This window comes from Pseudopodoces humilis, chromosome 14 (assembly GCF_049639895.1).
Source record: "Pseudopodoces humilis isolate 2021_Gansu_Grassland_sample_001 chromosome 14, ASM4963989v1, whole genome shotgun sequence".
NCBI classification, from domain to species: Eukaryota; Metazoa; Chordata; class Aves; order Passeriformes; family Paridae; genus Pseudopodoces; species Pseudopodoces humilis.
In genome coordinates this window covers 15,659,426-15,680,438 of record NC_142213.1, presented here as the reverse complement: position 1 = coordinate 15,680,438, position 21,013 = coordinate 15,659,426, and the positions used below count along the sequence as shown (strand labels likewise).

General features: G+C 38.6%; 1 protein-coding gene across 4 annotated transcripts; it reads right to left on the bottom strand.

Moving 5' to 3' along the window:
• Positions 1-752: 752 nt before the first annotated feature.
• On the bottom strand, positions 753-20,998 carry ZNF507 (zinc finger protein 507). 4 transcript variants are annotated; one of them, XM_014255523.2, is made up of 7 exons: positions 20,950-20,998; positions 16,153-18,284; positions 14,933-15,035; positions 10,409-10,523; positions 8,054-8,158; positions 4,881-5,015; positions 753-4,753 (listed from the first exon to the last, which is right to left on the bottom strand). In XM_014255523.2, the coding sequence occupies exons 2-7, from the start codon at positions 18,277-18,279 to the stop codon at positions 4,390-4,392; spliced, it is 2,949 nt and encodes a 982-aa protein (XP_014110998.1). In that variant the 5' UTR covers positions 18,280-18,284; positions 20,950-20,998; the 3' UTR covers positions 753-4,389. The 4 variants fall into 4 exon arrangements, with proteins under 4 accessions (XP_014110998.1, XP_087918475.1, XP_014110999.1 ...); XM_088062349.1 differs by lacking the exon at positions 20,950-20,998 and adding an exon at positions 18,401-18,442; XM_014255525.2 differs by having other exon boundaries at positions 4,514-4,622.
• Between the last annotated feature and the right edge of the window lie 15 nt (positions 20,999-21,013).

Genomic DNA, 21,013 nt, shown 5'->3' with positions numbered 1-21,013 from the left:
CAGGATAATACCTGGATGCCACATCCTAAGAGCTTTTTTCCCAACTTTTGCATTTGAGAAAATACAAAAAAACTGCGTGACACAGCATTCTGTAGTGCTGCATGTAAGCCCATTTGTAGTTCCAGCTTTTATTTCAACATATTTGGCCCAGGGCCCTAATAATAACAAGAAAATTGCAAAAGATTGCTTGTTTATGTAATGTAAACCATGCTGATACCAGCAGTGGGTATCCTGCCATACTCTCTCTTTTTTCCCCAGCAACACCAACTGACTTTATTTTATCTTGATAAAGATGGGAAGAAAAGCTCCAGCAAGGCCAAGAAATGTGCTGTATATTTAAAAATAGGTTCCAAGATATGTTTTCGCTTATGTGATGGAAAAGCAAAAGCCAATCACCTGAAAAAAAGTTAAGGTTTTCACTCTTACTTAAATTAAGGAAAAAATTCCTTCTAGTTTCATTATGAATTTTGAATTTGCAGTTCTTTCCTTCAGCATGGTGCCACCCTAGCTGCATGCAGGCTTACAAATATTTTGACTTAATAGTTTCATATTTCTTAAAAAACCTTGTATTAGCAGTATTTAAACTAGTAATAACAACTAATACTAATAATTTCATGCAAGAGTAAGAAATAACAGTAGAGTATTTCAAATACTTTTGACTCAAACAGATTTCCCTTTCTCTAAACACTGGTTCAGTGTTTGAATTTTCCATATTCATATTTCATAGAGGCAAAAGAAAAGTGACTAAAGCATTTAACAAAAAAAGTTTATTACCAAAATACAATATTAAAGTCAATACGTGACAAACTCCTGTAAAGCAAAATAAATTATTCTACCATTGTACAGTATTCCAGAAGGTAGTTAAAGTAGTACTACAGACTTTGCTTCATCCTTCCAAAGAGTCGCCTATCAGGAACACAATCCTAGAGAGAGCTTAAGGCATGCAGCTTAATGTGCTGGATAACTTTATAAAACAAAACTCATCCTATTTGATAAGATACAGTATCAGAATTAACTGCAGTCTTTACATGTCAGTTTTCTAAATTTCTTTATACTTTGGCTATAAAAGCAGTGCCATAGTGTTACAATACCTTTTCTTAAAAAAATACATGTACCCATGTCCATGAATATCAAATGCAAATGTAAATTTCTATTAAATATATCTTAACAAATGTTACTTTGAGCACCAACTGTACATTGCTTCAAATGATTAAATAAGTGCTTATGAAAGGAAAATACAATAACTCCGACTGAATCCCACTCTATTTTTCCAGGTCAAGCATTAATCGGGAAGATGAAATATGCACCCATTTTTCAGTACAGCCAAGTATGAATGAAGTTTGCTCTTTAGTGGAAGTACAGGCATTGCAAACAAAGCTGCAAGTTACAGTTTGTATCACAGAATAAAATCTAATTTAAACAAACAGCATGTGAATAGCTGATTACCTGGTAGTGCTGTGACTGAAGAGACAAAAATAGTTTAAAAGCTTAAAGGGGAAATTTGCAGTGTTAGTGACTTTGAAATGTGCTTAAAACCCCTTACAAAACATGCAACCAAGCCAGCCATACACTTTCAAAAGCAGATAACCTGAGAAACAATTTGCTTTCAGAAAAACTAAGTCTATAATTATTTCACATGCAGGACTTCTGACAAGTCCCTGGGAATTATGAGTAGGTAACTAATTGCAAGCAGCATGGAGACAGCTAGAAAAAGTAAATCTCTGTGCATATGGGAAAGAATTCTTTGTTGGCATTTGTCAGGACTGATAACAGTTTCTAGAGGCAAGTAGCTTTCTGTTTTACAGGAACACATGGTCAAAAAGAACAAAGCAACAAGATGGCAAAGAACAACTGTGAACAGACACACATCCTGCTCAGGAATCCTGTGACACTGATTCCTGGTGCACTGCACAGAACGCTGCAAGTGTGGCTTCCACACACACCAGAGCTCTTCATTATAGTTCAAGGTTATTGGCTTTTGAAATTTTGGTTCGCTGCCATCTCCTTCTTAGCTTGTGAATACAAGTTTTTCCTTCTTTATCTTTCATTAGCTGAGCAACTTTAACATAATTACAAAAGTAACAGTGTGGTAAATATTATTTCTGTGAATACTGACTGGTAGTTTAGCATTACTAGGGATCTCAATGTCCTTTAATTTTTCCAACAAATAGGATTTCTGAGTGTGAAAGTTGAGATGCATTCCAGATGATGTAGTATTTTCACATTAATTCTATACTGAAGGTAAAATAGCAATGTCAGTAAGACAATATGAATATCCCATTAAAAGTTCCATTATCTCCACTGGAATTTGGGATTATGTAAATAAATAGTTTTTCAAATGTAAAATCCATCTGTAGGAATATGAAAAATAACTATTAACTGTAACATATGTATTTAAAGTATCTCAAAAATGCAGCACAAAAATGCTTTGACCTTATCTCCTGACTGATTCTTCAAGTCAAACATGTACTTTCTGCTATCTAATTTATAAACAAAATAATACCTATTTAACCCAAAAGAAGAAGTGAAATTGAGGAAATCTCTTGAAAAAAAATATCAAATATATTTCAAGTCATAGTGCTTTTACCCTGGCCTCTACATTTTGTGCTGCTTTGCGAAGCTGTGACTTCTGTTACTGTTTTCTTCTCCTGGTTGCCACTTCCAGGCAGTGCTAGCACAATACAGACACTCCATGTGCCAGCCTCTCACATTTACAGCTGCAGCTGATTTCTGCTGCCAGAAGGGTGTAAATAAAGGAACCAGAAACCCCTGTTTTCCTAAGAGTAAGGAACTTTGCAAGTATTGAGCTACTAAAAATCAGGTCACCGCATGCCCGTGTCAGCACTAGGCAAGCTGTTGTTCAGCTGCCATTCATTAAAAGCAGGAATACATGCCTGAACTAGGAAATTTAAATCTGGGTGCCAAAGGGCTTCTTTGGAAGTGATACTACACTTAATGAATCTTTCAAGAAATTAAGTGGCCAACTTGATAACCTCAACAAAGTTTCCAGGTAATGAGCCAGTATAATAATATTCCACACTGATAGACAGGTGAGTATCTTCTACTGCCAACTGCTGTAACTGTAAAAGCAACAAACAGAAAACCCCCCCCCACTGTAATTTTAGAAGCTGAAGTTTTTAAAAGGATGAGATTTCTATGTGTTTCTTAGACAACAAAGTAATCTCTAATTCCCTTTATCAATCCATATTACAGCCTGTAGTAAATTTATTCAGTAAGTGACTGGATAGAGTTTTGGTTTAAGACAGTTTGCCATTTCTTTTTTTAAATATGATTTTCTACAGGAAGATTATCTTTCAGCTCATTATTTCTACAGTTACAGCTCTGACAGACAAGTGGGAAATTTGGCCAGCCAGTGGCATTTCAAAGATAGCCACAGAAAGTAGGCGTCTCTGAAAATCCCAATTTGTGCTCACCTACATCTTTTGGAATCTACATAGATTTAATCTACATCACTTTGTGGCAATTACTGTTAATATCTTGTTCTCATCAAAATCATTGCTCATCCATACTGCAAAGTAATCACCACAAATGGAAAGTAACATTATAAGCTTCTCTTTTTTTAAATAATTCACCTGAATGTGTTAAGAAAACCATGAAGAAACAACAGGTTATTGTTATAAAAAAATAATCTGTTACACACTGTGAGTTGAAAAGATAGAAGTTTTGTAGTTAGGAACCAATCAAACAAATAGTTATTAACAAAATGCTTCTAGGCCCTTCACCTCCTGCTGCTCTAAATCAATGGAAAGGATGGCAGTCTGCTGTAAAATGACTTGGGAGTTTGTAAAGCCTTAAAAATAGACTGAAAAATGGAACTCCTGCGTGTGAATACAACACATACGTGTCCTGGCCCACCTCCCCTCTCCCACCTTCCAGAAGCCAGCCAGGGGGGTTGACCAGATCATACTGTAACAGTTTTATCTAATCTGTTGCCAGATCATCTTTCAAAAAAGAGGGTAAAAACCTTCTTTGCTGAATTACTTGGAAAACAACAAAGAGGGAGGAAGAAAAAAGCTTTTCAAGTGATTCAAAGCTTTCACACCTTTGGGTTTTAAAGTACTGTGCTAATCCATTATTACTGACTAGTACCTGACAGGAAAAGAAAAAAATCAACAATCCTACATTCTTGGCACCATATAAAGAAGTAACAGGTTAAAATGGATCATTCTATTCTCCACACCTTATATTTATCTCTTAAATGATTCATCGGTCCCTGGTTAAAACACTGTACTCCTACTGAAACAAGAACTCAGGATGGGAAATCAAGTTTTGCTTGCAATTCTTCTCTTTAGCAAGTTTCTCAGGCAAAAAATAACAAAGAAAGAAAATATTCACTCTAGGAAATCCTCTCTTAACTTACTGCTTCACCTAGTTTGTATTCTGAGCCGTGCTGTGGTCCTTGTTTAGAATGATGTTTATGATTTCACCCTCATGTTCTTTCATATGATCCAGCAGATTTTCTTTGTTGGTAGACTCAAAACCACAAATGCAGCAGCAGAAGAGAAGAACACAGTATTCTGTGCCAAGATGGGGTAGAGTAGAGTTCTTTTCTAAACTGCATGAGGTATTCATCAAGGTAGGTTTTTCATTTTCATCAGAACCTGAAATTTCATTTGTAGTCTGGTTAATTGGCTCTGTAAAAGACACCAAGTTGTCTGAACTTCCTAGTATAGGTACTGCACTTTCATCTGTGCCTTCTAATAAGGTTTTGTCAGTGAGCTGTCCTTGAAACCTGAAGTAGTAATAAAAACCAAAACAAATATTAAAATACATAGCTGTTGCTTTTTGATAAGAAATTTATTTTGAGTCAGGGTGGGGTATTTGAAAGATAATAGGGCTTGACAGTAAATCAGACATACCTACTGCTTTGTGAAATTGCATCATTAATAGCCTTGTTCACTTGCTCATAGTTATAATTTTGGTCACTTGCATGTTTCCACATGTGGGACTTCAGGGATGGAGGATGGCTACATACATATCCACAGAGAGAACATCTGGGGGAAAAATGGAGAAGAAAAAAGAGAAACAATTAAAAGTTAAATTTTATTAGTCTAGTAATGGTTTAGTTCTTCCAAAAGGATGAATAAGCAGAGAGATCCAGAGTGGACTTTCTTCTTAGTCCCCCTTTTCAGTTTCATAACTGGGTCATATTAGTTTGCAAAGTTTAATCCTGAAATGTAAGACTGTTTTTTTAGGGTCTGAGAACTTTTTAATCTATTTTTTTGTTTTTATTTCCTAAACAATTGGACTGAAATATTATCTGTTTGGCCCAATAAAACTGTTTAAACATTGAAGAAATGCAGTATTTCTGCTGAGTGCAGAAACATGGCATCTGGCAGGGAGGTAGAGCTCTCTCTGCCATTGCTCTGAACCAAGCAGGAACTGTGTAATTTGCACTAATTATGTCAATTGAACTAATGAAGTCTTTCCCGGTATAGCAGGTATTAGTTTATTAAGGAGCACAGAGTTGTTGAAGTTGAAAGGGATCTCTTGAGATCACATAGTCCCATCCAGCCCCTCAAGCATGATCAGCAGGTTGCTGAGTGTCAGATTCTGAATATATTCACAGATCAAGATTCAGACAGGTGATCATTTTTTCCACAGAATTTTCCACCAGCTCTGGGACCACAAGACAAAATTTTCTATTTCCCTGTAAAACACCATCTTATGCAGTAAAGAACAAAACCCTGAAGAATAAATCCTATTTACAGGGAGATGCAGTGTATATTTATGGACAGAAATAACTCAAGACTGATCAAATGCTGTATAACCCTTTTCATGCAGGAATATACATCAGAGGAGAGTTTTTTAATGTGTTTTTTTAAGATGATAAATTAGTCACCTCAACATGAAGGAGATGAGTGGTACTGCATGACATCACTTCAGAGCAGGATGTCTTTTTGTCTTTTGGATAAAAAAGCTATTCTCTGCTCAGCTGCCTTCCACTTTGGAAGGCTTCAGTTCTCCAAATCCCATGGAAAAGATCAGAATCAATTGAAGGTGACCTTGTGCTAATAAATTATAACTAGGAATGCATCTCTGCATTCCTACGTGTTACTGTGATGAGTCTGTTAAAATTACCACAGTGCAAGTCAGCTTTTGTAAATCTTTAAGACCTTTTCAGAAATGTAACCTGGAAACACAGGAATGCCTACATAAAACCATATTATACACTACAATTCAGTAAGGTTTTATGACTTTTCTTAATAACAGGAGGGTATAGTCCAAAAATGCCCTGAAAATAATCATACATAGGAAACTATTTCTGCTCAGCAGAAGATTGCAGAGAGCAGCAAAAATCCCCCAAGTTAGGTCAAAGCACAGTACATGACCTTGCTTATGTAGCAAGGTAATTTTTTCCTTCTGGGGAACAACAGGTGTGTCCTTCTAGTTCACTTTACTGATTTGGAATGTGGGGTCCTATTTGTCTCTTTTCCTTCTCATTTAGAGCCTTACAAAGAAAATACGTGCCTTCAAAGATAGGTGAATGTATTCTTAGATTTGGAATCTTAATATGTCTTATAAGGCTGTTAGAAAATATGTCATTAGATAAAAGGCAGACCTTGTAGTTCATTTATAGATAATATTAGGCCATAATAATTTCTTTGTAAAGCACAAAGATCAACCAATAATTTCATTTAATGTGCCCACTAGTCTCACCATCCATATGGTTTTCTGTGCCACTAACACTGCTTGGTCAGTGGTTTGGGAACACAGTCAATGAAGTCACAGCCCAGTGCTTATTTTTAGCCCCTTTTAAATACTCCCATTTTTTTGAAGCTCATTAATTTACTCAGGTGATTTACTAATAAAATTTACTTTGCTGAGAACAGTATCTTTTGAGTCAAATACTGTTGACTATTTTGGCATACAGTTCAAATCATACACAGAAGCTCCCAATAGCTTTTAGTGTGCTGCACTGCACTTAATGATCATATACTTACATTATATGCAACAATTTCTCAGAGAAACAAAATTCTTTACCACTGGGTTTAGTAGCAGAAGTCTTTCAATTCCATAGTATGAACTGCCCTACTTCTTGATTTGTGCTGAATTATTAAACTTCACTGCTCAGATATATTCTACATTGATATACTGAAGAAACAATTATCTTGCAGCTTTGGATAGACTAATTCCTTGGGGATCAGGGACCAAAGTGTGGAGTTTTCCAGTAATCTGTGGTAATACCAAGAGCACTCAGTAATACTGTGGGAAGTATGACAGCTGAGCAAATAGAACTTAATGCTTCTAGGAACATTTTGGGGAAAAACAGTGGAAGTACTTTTAAGTTATAGAAGCAGCTTTTCTTGAGAAGAAACCTCTATGTGAGTGTGCTTTATTTAGATTCTTCATATTGACTTCAAAATCTTCCACTAATAAATATTCAAAATATTCCCCATTTTCTTTCCTTTTCCATCCCAATTTCTATTTTTTGTTGCAAATTAGTAGTAGATATAATTACACATATTTGTGCCAACTTTCTCATATATCTATACGAGAAACCCATATCTATGGACAGACTATAAGAGACACTCATCACTTAATGACTATTCATACTGAATCTTAAATAGGTGATGCCAACCTGGATTCCTACTGACATGTACATGCAAAGGCTGTGCCTACACTGGGATATTAAACAAAGCCAGGGAACGTTCCTGGATGCTGGAATTTACCTGTCTATAATGTTAAATGGTAGAAGCACCATGGCATGGTTTTGGCTCATACAATCTTCTAAACAATTCCAGGCATGCTTAGGTAATTAACACAGCCCAGAAACTACTTGCAATAGGCAGTTTGTGTGCAACCACTATATTCAGGAAAGCAAAAGCTGAACTCTGTCCCAGAGGGAAGTCATGGACACATTTAATCAGCCAGCAGAAGCATTGTCTGGGAATGCCATGGCAAATACCCCAAACAACCCTCTGGAACAATAAATGACTTTAGGAGGGAAGGTAAGAGAATCTGAACACTGCTTGAAGGTAACAAAACCCCCGCTGCCAGAGCTTTTTGCCACATGAGCCCCGTTACATACTTGTACTGTTCCAAGAGCTGCACTGCCTGATGCTCCTGGGGGTGCCGCCTCATGTGGCACTTCAAGCTATTCATATTTGTGGTGGCGAAGTCACACACGCGACATCTGAAGAGACAACAACAAGTGAACTAATCTGACAATTCACTGCTGACACTGTTCCAAACCCCAACAGCTATGAGAATGCAAAGGTACCTAGAAAGACTACAGCTAAGGACTAACAATATTTCCAGAACTCCAAGTTATGATGTTAACCTGCTGTTGGGCACTGGGAATCTTCTGCAGCCCAAAAAAAGCCTCCACCTTTCAGCAAGCATCACTAGGCATACAGATTCTTCCTGAAATCTCTCTCGTGCCCCTCTCCTGATGTGGGTAAGCATCACTAAGTGCAAGGGAAGTGAGGATGCAGGTGGCTGGGTGCAGCCTTTCCAAAGGGAAAATGTGACCCCCTAAGAGCTGCAGGGGACAAAATGTGCTCTACTTAATGCACCAGCAATGTTCTCGTGACATTGTAAAAGCCAAACCAGTAATAAAACACCAAGTTCCAAACCTTTATTGCTGAAAAATAAGTCAGTGACAAGATTAACATATTCAGATTTAAGTGCCCTAAACATGTCACATCATGTCATTCAAATTTTTATTTTTGTTTACTTCTGTCACAATATTGTTGTATAAAACCAATGCATAAAGCAGTCTAAATCCATGGATTTAGATCCCAAAGTATTACACAAACTCCTTGTTATTCATAAATATCAATATACTACCACACAGCTTTCCTGTATCTACCATATTAAAACAGAAACCATCAAGCTCAGCTAAAAGTCTTATGTATTTGTTTGAACTTTAGGTTTCTTTTTTGTTTTTTTAATGGTAAAAATATCCAGTTATGAAGTCTGGTTTACAGAGTGTGAAACAGTTTGAGACTGCAGGATACTCAGCCTGAGAATGCTCACTATATTTTTGAAAGGATTTAATTGTGCAGTATTAAAACCCAGAACATATCAAATCTACAAAAATGTATCATTTAAGGCCCTACAGCTTAGTTTGCAGCAAGTTTTGTCAAACAAATAATAAAATATGTTCACAGCTCTCAAAATGGCAGCAATATAGTAAGTTGCTGTTTGATACTATGGAAGGTTTGAGGAATTCATGTTTCAGTAGAAGAAATATCATAAATACTGGATCATTATGGTTTTCAGGCTTAAGTATCCTGCCAGGTTTTCAGATTTGTCGAAGGAGTTTATGAAAAAATAATAAGAGAAGCAAGGCAGATGGGTCAGTTTGTATTTAGTATGCAGCAGTCTCTATCACCAGTGGAAAATTTCCAAGGGTTCCTAAATCAAAACAGGCTGCTAACACCAATTTGAAAACTACCACGTACAAGACTCTACAGTAGCTGCTGCTCCAACCTCACTAAGTAATAAATAATGGTAATAGTGAAGGTTCTGAGGACAAAACAATCTATTTGTATTCCACACTTGCTCTCTGAGTAAACATCTTGTGAATTTTTGCCGGTGTTATGGGATATTATAATGCACAAATCAAAATACAGCATGTCTTCAGCATTTGTTTATCCAAAGGAGAAAGTCCCTGGCTTAGCTCAGCATTTCAAGGTGTTGAGTTTCCAGAATTTACATTAAAGGTAAAAGTTTACATTAAAGACCAGCTCAAAAAATCTACTGACTCAGATCTATTTTCTAGCCACTAGAGAGGGACAGAGATCCACACTGAATGAGCACAGACTGAATTTGGGGGAATTTATGCAGCAACCAATAGGAAAATGCAGGATTTATTTTTTTGCTGGGGACCTCAGCTGTAGTATTACATGTTATTTTAGATACCCAAGTTCCTGTATAAATCCATATGATACCCTTGTAGAAAACTTATAAAATATGATCCTAAGTGAGTATGTTACTATTGTTAAAAAACAGTGAAAAAGATGAGGCACTTGGTGACAAGGGCAGAATTTTTCCCCCCTCTGTAGCAGCTGATGTATAAAGCAATAATATGACAATGCAGAACATTTTGCAATAAAGCAAATCCAAAATGAAGTTAGGTGTGCAAGGGTTTTGAGAAATATATTATTGCTGCTGGCCAAAGTCCAGTATTATAACATAATTATCTTCCTGTCCACATATGAATGCTTCAAACTGAAAACAAGCAGCAGACTGCCACAGCAAAAGATGCATTCTGGAAAAATTAGCAAATCTTAATTACATAGTTTGAGTCAGCCAACAAGTGTGGCTCCTTCAGCAATTTGCAGTAAAATAATGTAATTGCAGTTCTTTACCACCACCTTTCCCAAGTGCACAAGCAGTTCAGTGACCCTGCCAGGGTAAGGCAGGCCCAAGCACTCACCTGTATGGCTTATCCGAGTTATGAATCCGGCGGTGATTCCGGACACCGACGTAGGTTGTGCTTGTGTAGTCACAGACATCACACCTGAACAGCTTCTGCACTGAAGACTTGTTTCCTATTGAAACAAAATCCATTCTTTTAGAGAGCTGCAATCAGCATTGTAAGGAATTATCAGATTATAATTTCATCACAGCTGAATTATGAAACATAAATTAACATTTTAAAGTAATAGTTTTGAATGTCGATAAATATTTAAAACTTTTAAAGTATTAAACAGGCAACAGACACAGGTAATAAAGGTATGGTTTATTTTACCATACTGTTCTGCATTTGCCCTGCCATTTACAGGAATTATTAAAATTTTTGGAAAACACATTCTTTTTCTCTATGTGGACACTTCCTTTCTCCCTGCAGTTGGGTAAAATCCTGTGTTGCAGCAAAAGGTGATAAAATGTGGGACTGCTGAACCCTGCAGTTTCACTGTTTTGCAGAATGCATCAAATCAAAGGAAAAGACAGGGACTGAGACTGGATGAGTTTCAAACTGGCAAACATAGGAAAGAAAAACAAAAGACATCCCGAAGCTCCTAAATCCTCTTTATCATCCACCATACACTCACACATTCGGAAAGATATGAGAGGAGAAAAAAAAAATAGATAATGACCAGATGTCTTAATAAATAATCTGGAACTTATCCAAATTACTAAAAAGCAATTGTAACAAAAGTAATTTTTTCCTTCCAGAATTCAAAAGACTCTTGAAAAATTAATGGTTGCAGAGACAAAGGCTAATGACTCCTTAAACACAGGAAAATGTGTGCCCACAAGTGCAACGTTGGAATATTTTTGAGATAGAAGTGTGTACACTTTAACAGCCCTGTCCCTATTCCCTTACTGAGTAATGGGATTGATTTGGGTTAAGATATTAACATTTGGGAAGAGGAATGGCATTTTTCATGCAGGTAGTTTTCCCACTCCAGCCTATCACACTGTACCTCATGCGCTCTTTTTTTAGGCTGAATTTTCTTATCAAAACAATTAAGAGTCATGATGGCAAAACTCTTTTAAGGAGACATTTCTTTTTCCACAGGCAGGCACTGAATTATGCCAAAAAGGGTTCTAGATGTATTATTCTGATGGATACAGTCACACAGCTAAGTTCAACAGTAAGGAAAAATTAATTAAACTTTCACTCCAAAATTTAGCACTTTTGGTTCAAGATGCAAAGTAACTAGGAAAGGCTGATAACCCAGACGGTTATTGTGAAGAATATATAATATATAAAATAAAATAGCAGTCTGAATGCAAAGACAGTGAAATAAAATTGGAATACTGTGTGTACCAAGATAACCAAAAATACATTCCCTATATTTCATTTTAAAACATGACACAGTGCTCACTCTTTAGCATTCTTATAAGAAATAATATGGAAGTATTATACAACAAGCACTCTTTGCAAGTCAACCTTAAAGCAAAATGTATTGGAATTTTTCCTACAAAATGCTCATAGAGTATAGTTTATTAGTTTTGTTTTTCCTTTAATATAAAAATTATCAAAACAATCTTAATTATTTACTTGAGGACTTTGGAATTTATATTTCTGCATTATTCTTTTATGTTTATAAAACATTCATGTAGGAGAGCTTAAGTGGATCAAGGACACCCACTGGGCTGCAGATCCATGGGAGAGCAGGGGCTGTGCTCTGCTTCAAGGGGTTCTCCATCTTAAGTTCTGTAGCTTTAGAATAAACTGATTCCAAATCTATTTTCTGTTATGAATTTGGTATTTCAGTGGGCAGGCAGTTTAAAACCAACAGTATCTAATGAGATTTTTAAAGCATTATGCAAACATACTAGCTACAGAATAGTTTTAAGAGGCTCACACCCAGCAGCACACACTTAGGAGCAATTATTTATACCAATCACCACTTTATATTTATTCCTTCCATAAAATGCACATAAATTATAATACATCATATAATCTCTTGCTGTTGCAAAATAGCACTTGTGTCCCTCACCCCATCCCACTGGCTTATTTCTTGTGGGTTTGGGGCCTGTTTTGCTTTCTGGATGGAAAATATCAGGTCTCCTACAAGTGAATATGGAATTGACAGATCTTTGTTGCAGCAGCAGTAACAGGTGCTCCTGTAATGCTACTTATTACCCTATTCCTTCATTATTAGACATTTACAATCTGATCATATCCAGTGTCATAATGCTCCTTTTAATTTATTGTAGAACCATGATGAATAAAGAGAATTTTAGGACTAACTATTTCATAAACAAGAAATGAAATTGTTCCAGCTCAGGCATCTTTCACATAAACAGATGCTATGCCATAAACTTCTTTGTTTTGTGTTGTTTTATAGGGATGACATCTGTTTGACAAGAGATTGCTGTACTGCAGTGGTGCTGCAATTTGATTATAAATTGGTTCTGAAATAATTTAAGCATTGCACAGTATGAGTTAATAAAAGTTTAAAAGGAGAACTGTTTTCATTCAAGCCACATTACTAAATTTCATGTGGGGTAAACAATCAATTAAAGTGCATGGCTGGAACAGATATAAGATAATAATGAGAAAAAATATTTATAAAAGCATCTATAAATTAATTGAAAGCAGGCAGGTTTCTTGAACAGGGACTTCCTTTTCATGGAAGGGGATATTACAAGATCAGGATGTAAACTGTAAAACAACCTCATTAAACATACTAATTTCAAAAGCAAATAGGACTACTGATTTTCACATTACCAGGACTTGTGCTCAAACAGTAGTGTTTCTCCAAACCTGACATGTTTCGGGCATTGCAAGGTGGTTATTCCTGTATCATGACATCTTTAGCAATACTGGTTTACAGCAAACAAAACACTGTCTGAAGCAATAGTCCAAGCTGTGGTTGTAGATATTTGTTAACTTGCTAAAACAACAATGTTTTATTTCCTATCACTTCCATTAAAACATTTATGCTATTTCTTGGGCAGAAACCCTCACCAAGCAATAGGAGACATTCCCACTCCCAGCAGACCCTGCCTGGCTTTGAAGGGCTCTCTCAGGCTTAGGTCCTGGGGATGTACTGAGCACTACAGATCAGTTACCTGAATTTAAATGCCTTCTGCATTGATGAGAGCAAAAAGGAGCTGGGAAGGGTCATTCTACCTGAGGCTGATAACGCAATTAACTTTTAACTTGCATACTGAAAGCCAGAAAAGGAGGCAGTGTGAGCTAAGAGAGCAGAAGCCAAAGTTGGGAACTCATTCTGTTCTGGTATGTACCAAGCTGTTTTGGGCAAATCATTGCCCATTCACCCTGGCTCGTGCTGGTCAGTGCCTTTTTTCACAAGAAATTGCATCCATTTTAACAACTTTTGCACTCACTGAGCAGCTGTAGAGGAAAGAGTAGAACCCAGAAATTTCCACTGCAACCTAAGTGCTATTAGAGTGCACATTTTGCTGTCTAAACAAATGAGAGAGCACAGTTAGGACAGAAAAGAGCTTTGTGTACAAAATGGAAATACTTCAGCTCACATTTGTTCAGAGACTATCTAATTACTAGTATTTATTCATAATGCTCTAAAATTGCAAAATGCTAATAATTATAGTGTTGCCTTCAAAATAAAAATGCTGTAAATATTTTCAGTAGCTGTAACTCACCAGAAAAGAGGATGCATTCACACTGCAGTGATACACAGTGGCTCTCCAGGACACACATTTTCTCCTAAACCTCAGAATTTGGTTATTTTTCCCCTTATGTGATTATCTTTATGCATGAAGGGTTTGTTTGGCTTGTTTTTGTTTTGTTCTTTTGTTGCTGTTTATGTTTTCCAAACAAACACTATTAAATTAGAAGCAGATACACAGTTAAACAAACACAAGGCTCTAAGCAACCTGGTCTAGTGGGAGCTCTCCCTGCCTATGGCAGGGCTTGGAAAGAGAGGAGCTTTTAAGTCCCTTCCAGCCCAAACCATTCTATGTCTCCATGAAAATGCATACCTACTGTTACCCTGGCAACTACTACAGATACAGGTTGCATATTTAGAATGCCTTACATTTGCCTCGCTAGGGCTAAAATAAATGACTCATTGTGGACATTACCATAATTAAACAGAAATTTCTAAACTCAGAAGGGATTGCATTGTATGCATATGCTGACAGCAAACTACATTACCATGGTGACTTTCAAAAAAAGGCTTTCTTTTGTTTAGGTCATTTGGAAAATACTGTAGCTGCTGAAGGAAGGGAAAAAAAAATTTCATCTTAAAAATCCAGACTAATATTGCATATCAGTTGTTTTTCACAAGAAGAAATGCAGGGTTTAATTACTGGGGCTAAAAATATATCACCTACCAATAAATGCCACCTCAAGACTAACTATGGTAAATTTTGCCCTCTGGAAAGAACATACATTTAAGGTTATGAACAAGCATGAAAACATTTCAGCACAAGAGATCTTAAAACCAGTTACACAAATAAACAAGTAATGTTATGAGTGACTTTTTGTAATTTCAAGTGTAAATATAAACAGTACCTTCTCTTTCATCTTCGTTGGAAACGATTAGTTTGTTAGCTGTAGCTGCAGTGAAGAGATCTGGAAGACTGTGTTGTTCTCTTTCATGATTTCGCAGCTGGCTCTGAAAAAACAGTTCCTAAGGTTTAAATATACACTACAAACATGCAGTGATCACTTGGAATATTGCAATCATCTGTGACATTGTTACTCAAGCTTTAATGACAACTGATATGGAAATGTATGTTAACATATATACAGATTATCCCTTAGGTAATTTCACTACAAACAAAATAAGTAAATATCATGAATTAGTAACATTGACTGATGAGAGTGACTCAGAGGATTCTATGATTTGTGTTTGTTTAGAAAACAGATTTTCTTTTTCCCCATTCCCACAGACAAGTGGCCACAGTTCTTCCTCCAAAATTATTGTGCTCCAAAAGCAGTATTAGATTAGAGGCATGTGTGAAAATTAACTCAATTTTCTTAGACTTAAGAATACACCAGTCCTGTTTCTACTTGCTTAGGGAGGAGAGAAGAGAGAGCCTTTTGCTACCCTACCTGTATATTTCTTCAAACTGGGACTAAATGACAGTAAATATGGGAAGATTTGCATGAGCATTGCCTCCAAGAGGTTCAGCTATACAGCTGGGTACTGATGCAATCTGTTCTATATTCCTGAGTACTGAGCTGAGTACATAGGAAGTCGCTCACTAATGCTTAAAATAGCAATTAGGAAAATGGCAGAAGTGTATTATTCTGATCTGCTATGTAATCTTTCAAATCTAAGTTCTACAGAACATCCAACACAACAGTGGAAGAAAGAAAAAATATTCTGCTTCTATCTGTCTCATGTTACCCCCAACTGCCACACTCACAACAGGAAGGCATGTTTGAGAATTCTTTTAAAATTTCAGCTATTAAGTTCTTTGATGTTTCCATTTCTTCCTGCAGTTGCTATGTGTGGGCAGACAAACAACACAATATTATTATATCTGTAAGATAATTCTCAGGAAAGAAGTTATGCCAGGAAGCAAGGTTATTTCAGTGGGTAAAGCAGAATAATTACAGTTGAACTGTATATTCAGCACGTGCTGCTGGCAATAATCCCTAATGGTAATTACAAGGAAGCCAGGATATCAGACTGAATTAAGTTAGAAAGAGGGATCACCAGTTATTAAAAAAGCAGCAAAATAGGTTATTTAGCGATTCTAGGCAGGCACGGGGAGGAGCTTTACCTTGTAATGGAAGGACTCCTCGCACTGCTTGCACTGGTACATGCGAGCTTTGCAGTGGTTGATCATGTGGCTCTCCAGGCCCTTGCTGTCGCCGGCGATGTGCTCGCAGATGGGGCACTGGTAGGGCTGGCGCTGGCGGTGCACCCGCAGGTGCTGCTTGATGTAGCCCTTGTTGCCGCTGCTGTAGTGGCACAGGCGGCAGCGGTACGGCCGCTCGGCGCTGGGGATGAACTCCACCAGGTTACTCCCAGCCACGGCGGCGGCGCCGGCAGTTTGGCACTGGGCGTTGTCCTGTAATTCTTTCAGGATGTCATCGTCAGAAGCATTCTGGTCTGTCCTCTCCTTCAGTTTTTCAATGACAGTGAGCAGTGACATACTGATGCCCATTTTAATTGGTGTTTCTGACAACTCCGGTCTTTCTTTCTTTATCTCAACTATTGCACATTCACTTTGGTTTAAGCCACTGAGGTCCTCTGAAGGATCCTTAAGTGAGGACACCACTTTAGAATGAGCCATGCATGGGCCATCAGCTCCTCCCTGTCCTGCACCTGCATCCACAGCATCTTCTCCAGTGAGAGCCCTGAGGCTGGATGGTGTCAATTCTGCAGCTCTAATTGGCATCGTAACAAGAGCTTCTGCTGCTAAGGAGTGCAGTCTCAAAGACTCTGAATTTGTCCTCCTTCGTGCAGGAGGCACATTTTCATCAGCTGTTACATTTTTATTAGCGCTTAATTCGTTATCTTTCTTCTCGGTGTTATTCCATTCTATTATTACTTCTTGAATTGCGTCTGAATGATAAACTTCATCAGGTTCTTCACAGGTAACAGAGGACTCCTCTGAGATCAATTTTTTTTCTGTTTCAATGTCAGTGTTCATTAAGAATGGCTTTTGTAAAACACTTTCTTCAGCACCTGGCAAACGCTCTACTATGACATTAACGTGACCCTTTTTATTTGGACTACAACTGATGATTTTCTGTGCTGATGACAGCAGGCTGTCAGTTATCAAATTGTCTGGTTCTGTATCTGATACAGTCTCCTCTACAATCTCTGTAGTAGGAGAATGCACCACAGACTCACTTAATATCTCTTCCTCTTTCACACTTGACCCTACGGGTGATTTACACGACAGTTGCTCAGAATTGCAAATCTGAAGTTGAAGAGAAGGCTCGCTATGGATATCAAGTTCGCTGTTTTCCAAAGAAAGGACAACAGTATCCACACTATGAGGTGGGTGAGTTACAACTGTCTCTGACAAGCTGGTGGTTTCATTTTCTTCCTCAAATATGGGGTAGGAGCAATCAACCTCCCCGGCGTGTTTCCAAGCGTGTGTTTTCAGCATCCTCTGCTGACCACAGGTGTACCTGCAAATTAAACACCTGTACATGCCATACTGCTCGTAGGTGTACCATTTCCTCCTACCCATTTCAGGCACAGGAGCAGACTGAGTTGTATCCTTACATTCCAGATTTCCTGTCTGATCAGTCCCTGATTTGACACTTCCTTCCACTGGCCCTTGCAGAAATGAACTTGCGACATTGACACACTGCTGCACTTTTGTCTGGATGCTGTTTTTACCACCATTTTCGTGGTGATTTTGGAAGTGGGATTCAAGTTCTTCTTGGCTTTTGGAGGCAAAATGACATTCTGAGCACATTAATATCACTTCATTTTTCTGCCCATGTTGTTTTATATGTTCTTGTAGAGTTAAGAGCGAAGGCGATAAAAACTTACAGAGACCACACTGGTAGCACGTCACCTTTTTTTTGCTTTGTGGAAGACATTCAGTCACAAAATAATCTGTTTGTAACTCTTCAGTCTTTTTAGTAGCAATCACCGAGAGCTCGATTGCTTTAGCCGGGATTTCACAAAGCTCGTCCGCGTCCAAGGACTGTGCAGATGCATCGGCATGGGAACGTTTCTTCCCTATTAAAAGGCATCTTTGTGACTTCTCACTTTCAACTATTTTGCTCAGCTTCTGGATAACGTGGATCAGGGGGTCAGTTTTACATTTTCTCTGTTCTTCACTGCTCTGCAGTGTTGGGCCAATGACTGCTTCAGAGATCAGCACAGCCTCCTGCTCCCCAATATTTGGCATCAATACTGCAATGCTGCTTCCTTCTTCCATAATATCTAGGAGAGTAGGGGTTATAAGAACCAAAGATTTATACCTGCACAATAATGAAAATACAGCCCAGTACTATTTACATTTCTCTCTCTACCAAACACGGAATCCCAATTCCACTAACCTAATAAAATTTTTCAGAATGGCTATGGAAACAGCCAAAGATACTGGGGACATTTAGTGGATACTGTGGATGCTATTCAATACATCTGGAGAGAATAATTCCATGAGAGCCTCCAAGCTGTACAAGGGCAAGACAAGTATTTTTCAAGTGTAAGCTGACGAACAGTGTTACAGCTATTTTCTTTTTCTTTACAAGCGCTACACATTTGAATGCTAAACATGTAAATATCAATTAACATTAACTGGCATATTGATGTTTAAAAGCACGGTATGATATGAAAATATATTCCTAATGTACTTTGATGCATTGATGCTTCTAAAGCAGATGACAATTTCCAGCAATGTAATTTACAAAAATAAGCAGCTTTTTTTCCCTGAAATGTTAGAAGAAAGTAATTCTGGCATTAATTTGCATTAGTCATTTCACTATGACTATTTTAAAGATCATTCAAATGTCAAATCATACTTCTCATTATAAATGTTGTTTTCTAATAAACTTACTGACTGCACCTGTTTCTACAATTTCTTAATTGTAGGGAAAATCAAGGGGTACTAAAGTTATAAAAAGCAATTATTTTCTGTTTTGAGGGAAAGCTACAGGCAGTCACTATTTCCAATTACCCCTCCTTTAAAAATATGAAACCATAAACCACAGGCAATAATGTGATAGTGCTGGAGGTCAAATTAGAAGCCAGTATACAAAAATTTACATGAAAACATACCTTGTGATGTGGGCAGAGCTGTGGGTAAAGAGGGTGAAGGAGCTGGACAAAAGGTTTTACAGATAAATTTACTTCTTAAAACATGTCTAGAAATAACCTATTCAAGTGCCACTACATATACATGCATATATTTTATGCAAAGTTTTTATATACTATATATAAAACTGAGAAACTAAAAGAGATGAAGGATATTTATCAGTCATCCTTGAAAAATTAGGCCAAGTTAATTCATGTGGATTTTTAAACTTTTTTTTGCAAGAAAGATAGAGACCAAAAAAGAATTTCCAGAACTGGTCCTAAAAACCCACAAAATCCACTCACTTCTACTTATGGATTTAGTGTACAGCATTACAATGCAAAGACACATGAGAGCGGGGTCTGTGGTGCCCCTTTCCCACTACAGAAAAATTCTGGGCAGAACTACTCAAATTACCTTCATCTGCCAGTCAGGTTACAATTCACATTATCATCAGAGCTATCAATATAAGCAATGTTAATTTTTTAGTATCATCTGCACCTCATGTTAAATATTTCAAGTTGAAAACTATTATTTGAAAGCCACCCTATTTTGGTTATATAAAAACACTTTGGTGTTTTTATATAACACATTTCATACTGTCTGTAACTTGTTTCTAAACCATGATGAAAACATGAATGTTTTGATGAACAAACCTGCTTTTTCCCCTGCAAGCAGATTTAATGGAACGCTCAAAGGAGTAATGACTACTTGAAATATTTTCAATTTGAAGATGGGGAAAATTGGTGCTACCTTAAATTACCGTTGGTACTTTTAAAACTTTGTAAGTAATACTAAAGAGGCAAATATTTTCCTTACCTGAAAGCAGCATAAAAACTAAGAGGAAAAATCCTTGACAAAAGATCATAAAAGAAACATGCTGCCACATACTGTTGCTATGTCAAAAGGCAAACAGAGGGATTACCTTCAGCTGTATTGATTCGGGATGCTTGGAGCTGATCCCCGCTACCTGCTACGTAACTATGGTATACATGAATTATGTTAGTTACTCTTTGCTTCGAGTTTCACTGTTGCAAACTTTGATTTCTAGAGGGATGGCAAGAACTGTACACAAATTATCACAGAATAAGTTGGAAGGCACCCACAAGGACCATCGAGTCCTGCTCCTGTGCCTGCACAGGACCATCCCCAAGGGTTACACGTGCTCGAGAGCGCTGTCCGAGCGACCTACACAGTAATTACAGTACAGTGTGTGGGGACGCCAAAGGACGCGAGGAAAACGCCTCCGAGCCGCCCATTCCAGCCGCGACCAACACCGCCGGAGCAGCGTGGCGAGGCAGGGCGGCACGCCCGCAGGGCAGGGAAAGCCAGCCACGCTTGGCACAGCCCGGCTCGCACAGGGCGGTGTGACGGTATCGCGGCTCCCGAGGGCAGGGCAGCTCCCGGGCCGGACACCCTCCCGCGGGATGGCCCGAGCCGCCCGCCCCGCTCCGCGCCCGCAGGTGCCGCCAGCGCGGCCCCGGCAGCGGCGCCGCTGCAGCTAAGAGCGGCTAGGAGCTGGCCCGCCGGGATGGCGAGGCGGTGAGGAGGGAAAGGGAGGAGAAGGGAAGGAATAGAGGCAGCCCCGGGCCCGGGAAGGCTCCGCCGGGGGCCGCTGCCGCCCGCGGCTCCGCACATGGGCTGCGGCGCGTCCTCCCGGGGCCGGCCTGCCGCCGCTCCTATAGCTCTGCCTGGCACCCGCCCACCCGCCGCTACCCGCCCGCCGCCGCTGCCGCTGCTGCCCGCTGCCCCCGGGCCGTCCCGCCCGGCTGTGTGCCGGGAATAACGGAGAAAAAGCCCGGTTATCCTCACCTCCGGCCACCGCTTCAAGATGGCGACGATGGAGCCCGTGTCACGTGACACGCGGGCCCGGGTC

What these genes read in the sequence shown, in the direction of transcription:
- ZNF507 (XM_014255523.2), bottom strand. Translation starts at nt 18,279, where the DNA reads ATGGAAGAAGGAAGCAGCATTGCAGTATTGATGCCAAATATTGGGGAG. An exon ending in CAGCTCTTGGAACAGTACAA is followed by an intron (nt 5,016 to 8,053) that starts GTATGTAACGGG and finishes TTTTTCCCCCAG; the next exon opens with ATGTTCTCTCTGTGGATATG. An exon ending in GCAATTTCACAAAGCAGTAG is followed by an intron (nt 4,754 to 4,880) that starts GTATGTCTGATT and finishes TTACTACTTCAG; the next exon opens with GTTTCAAGGACAGCTCACTG.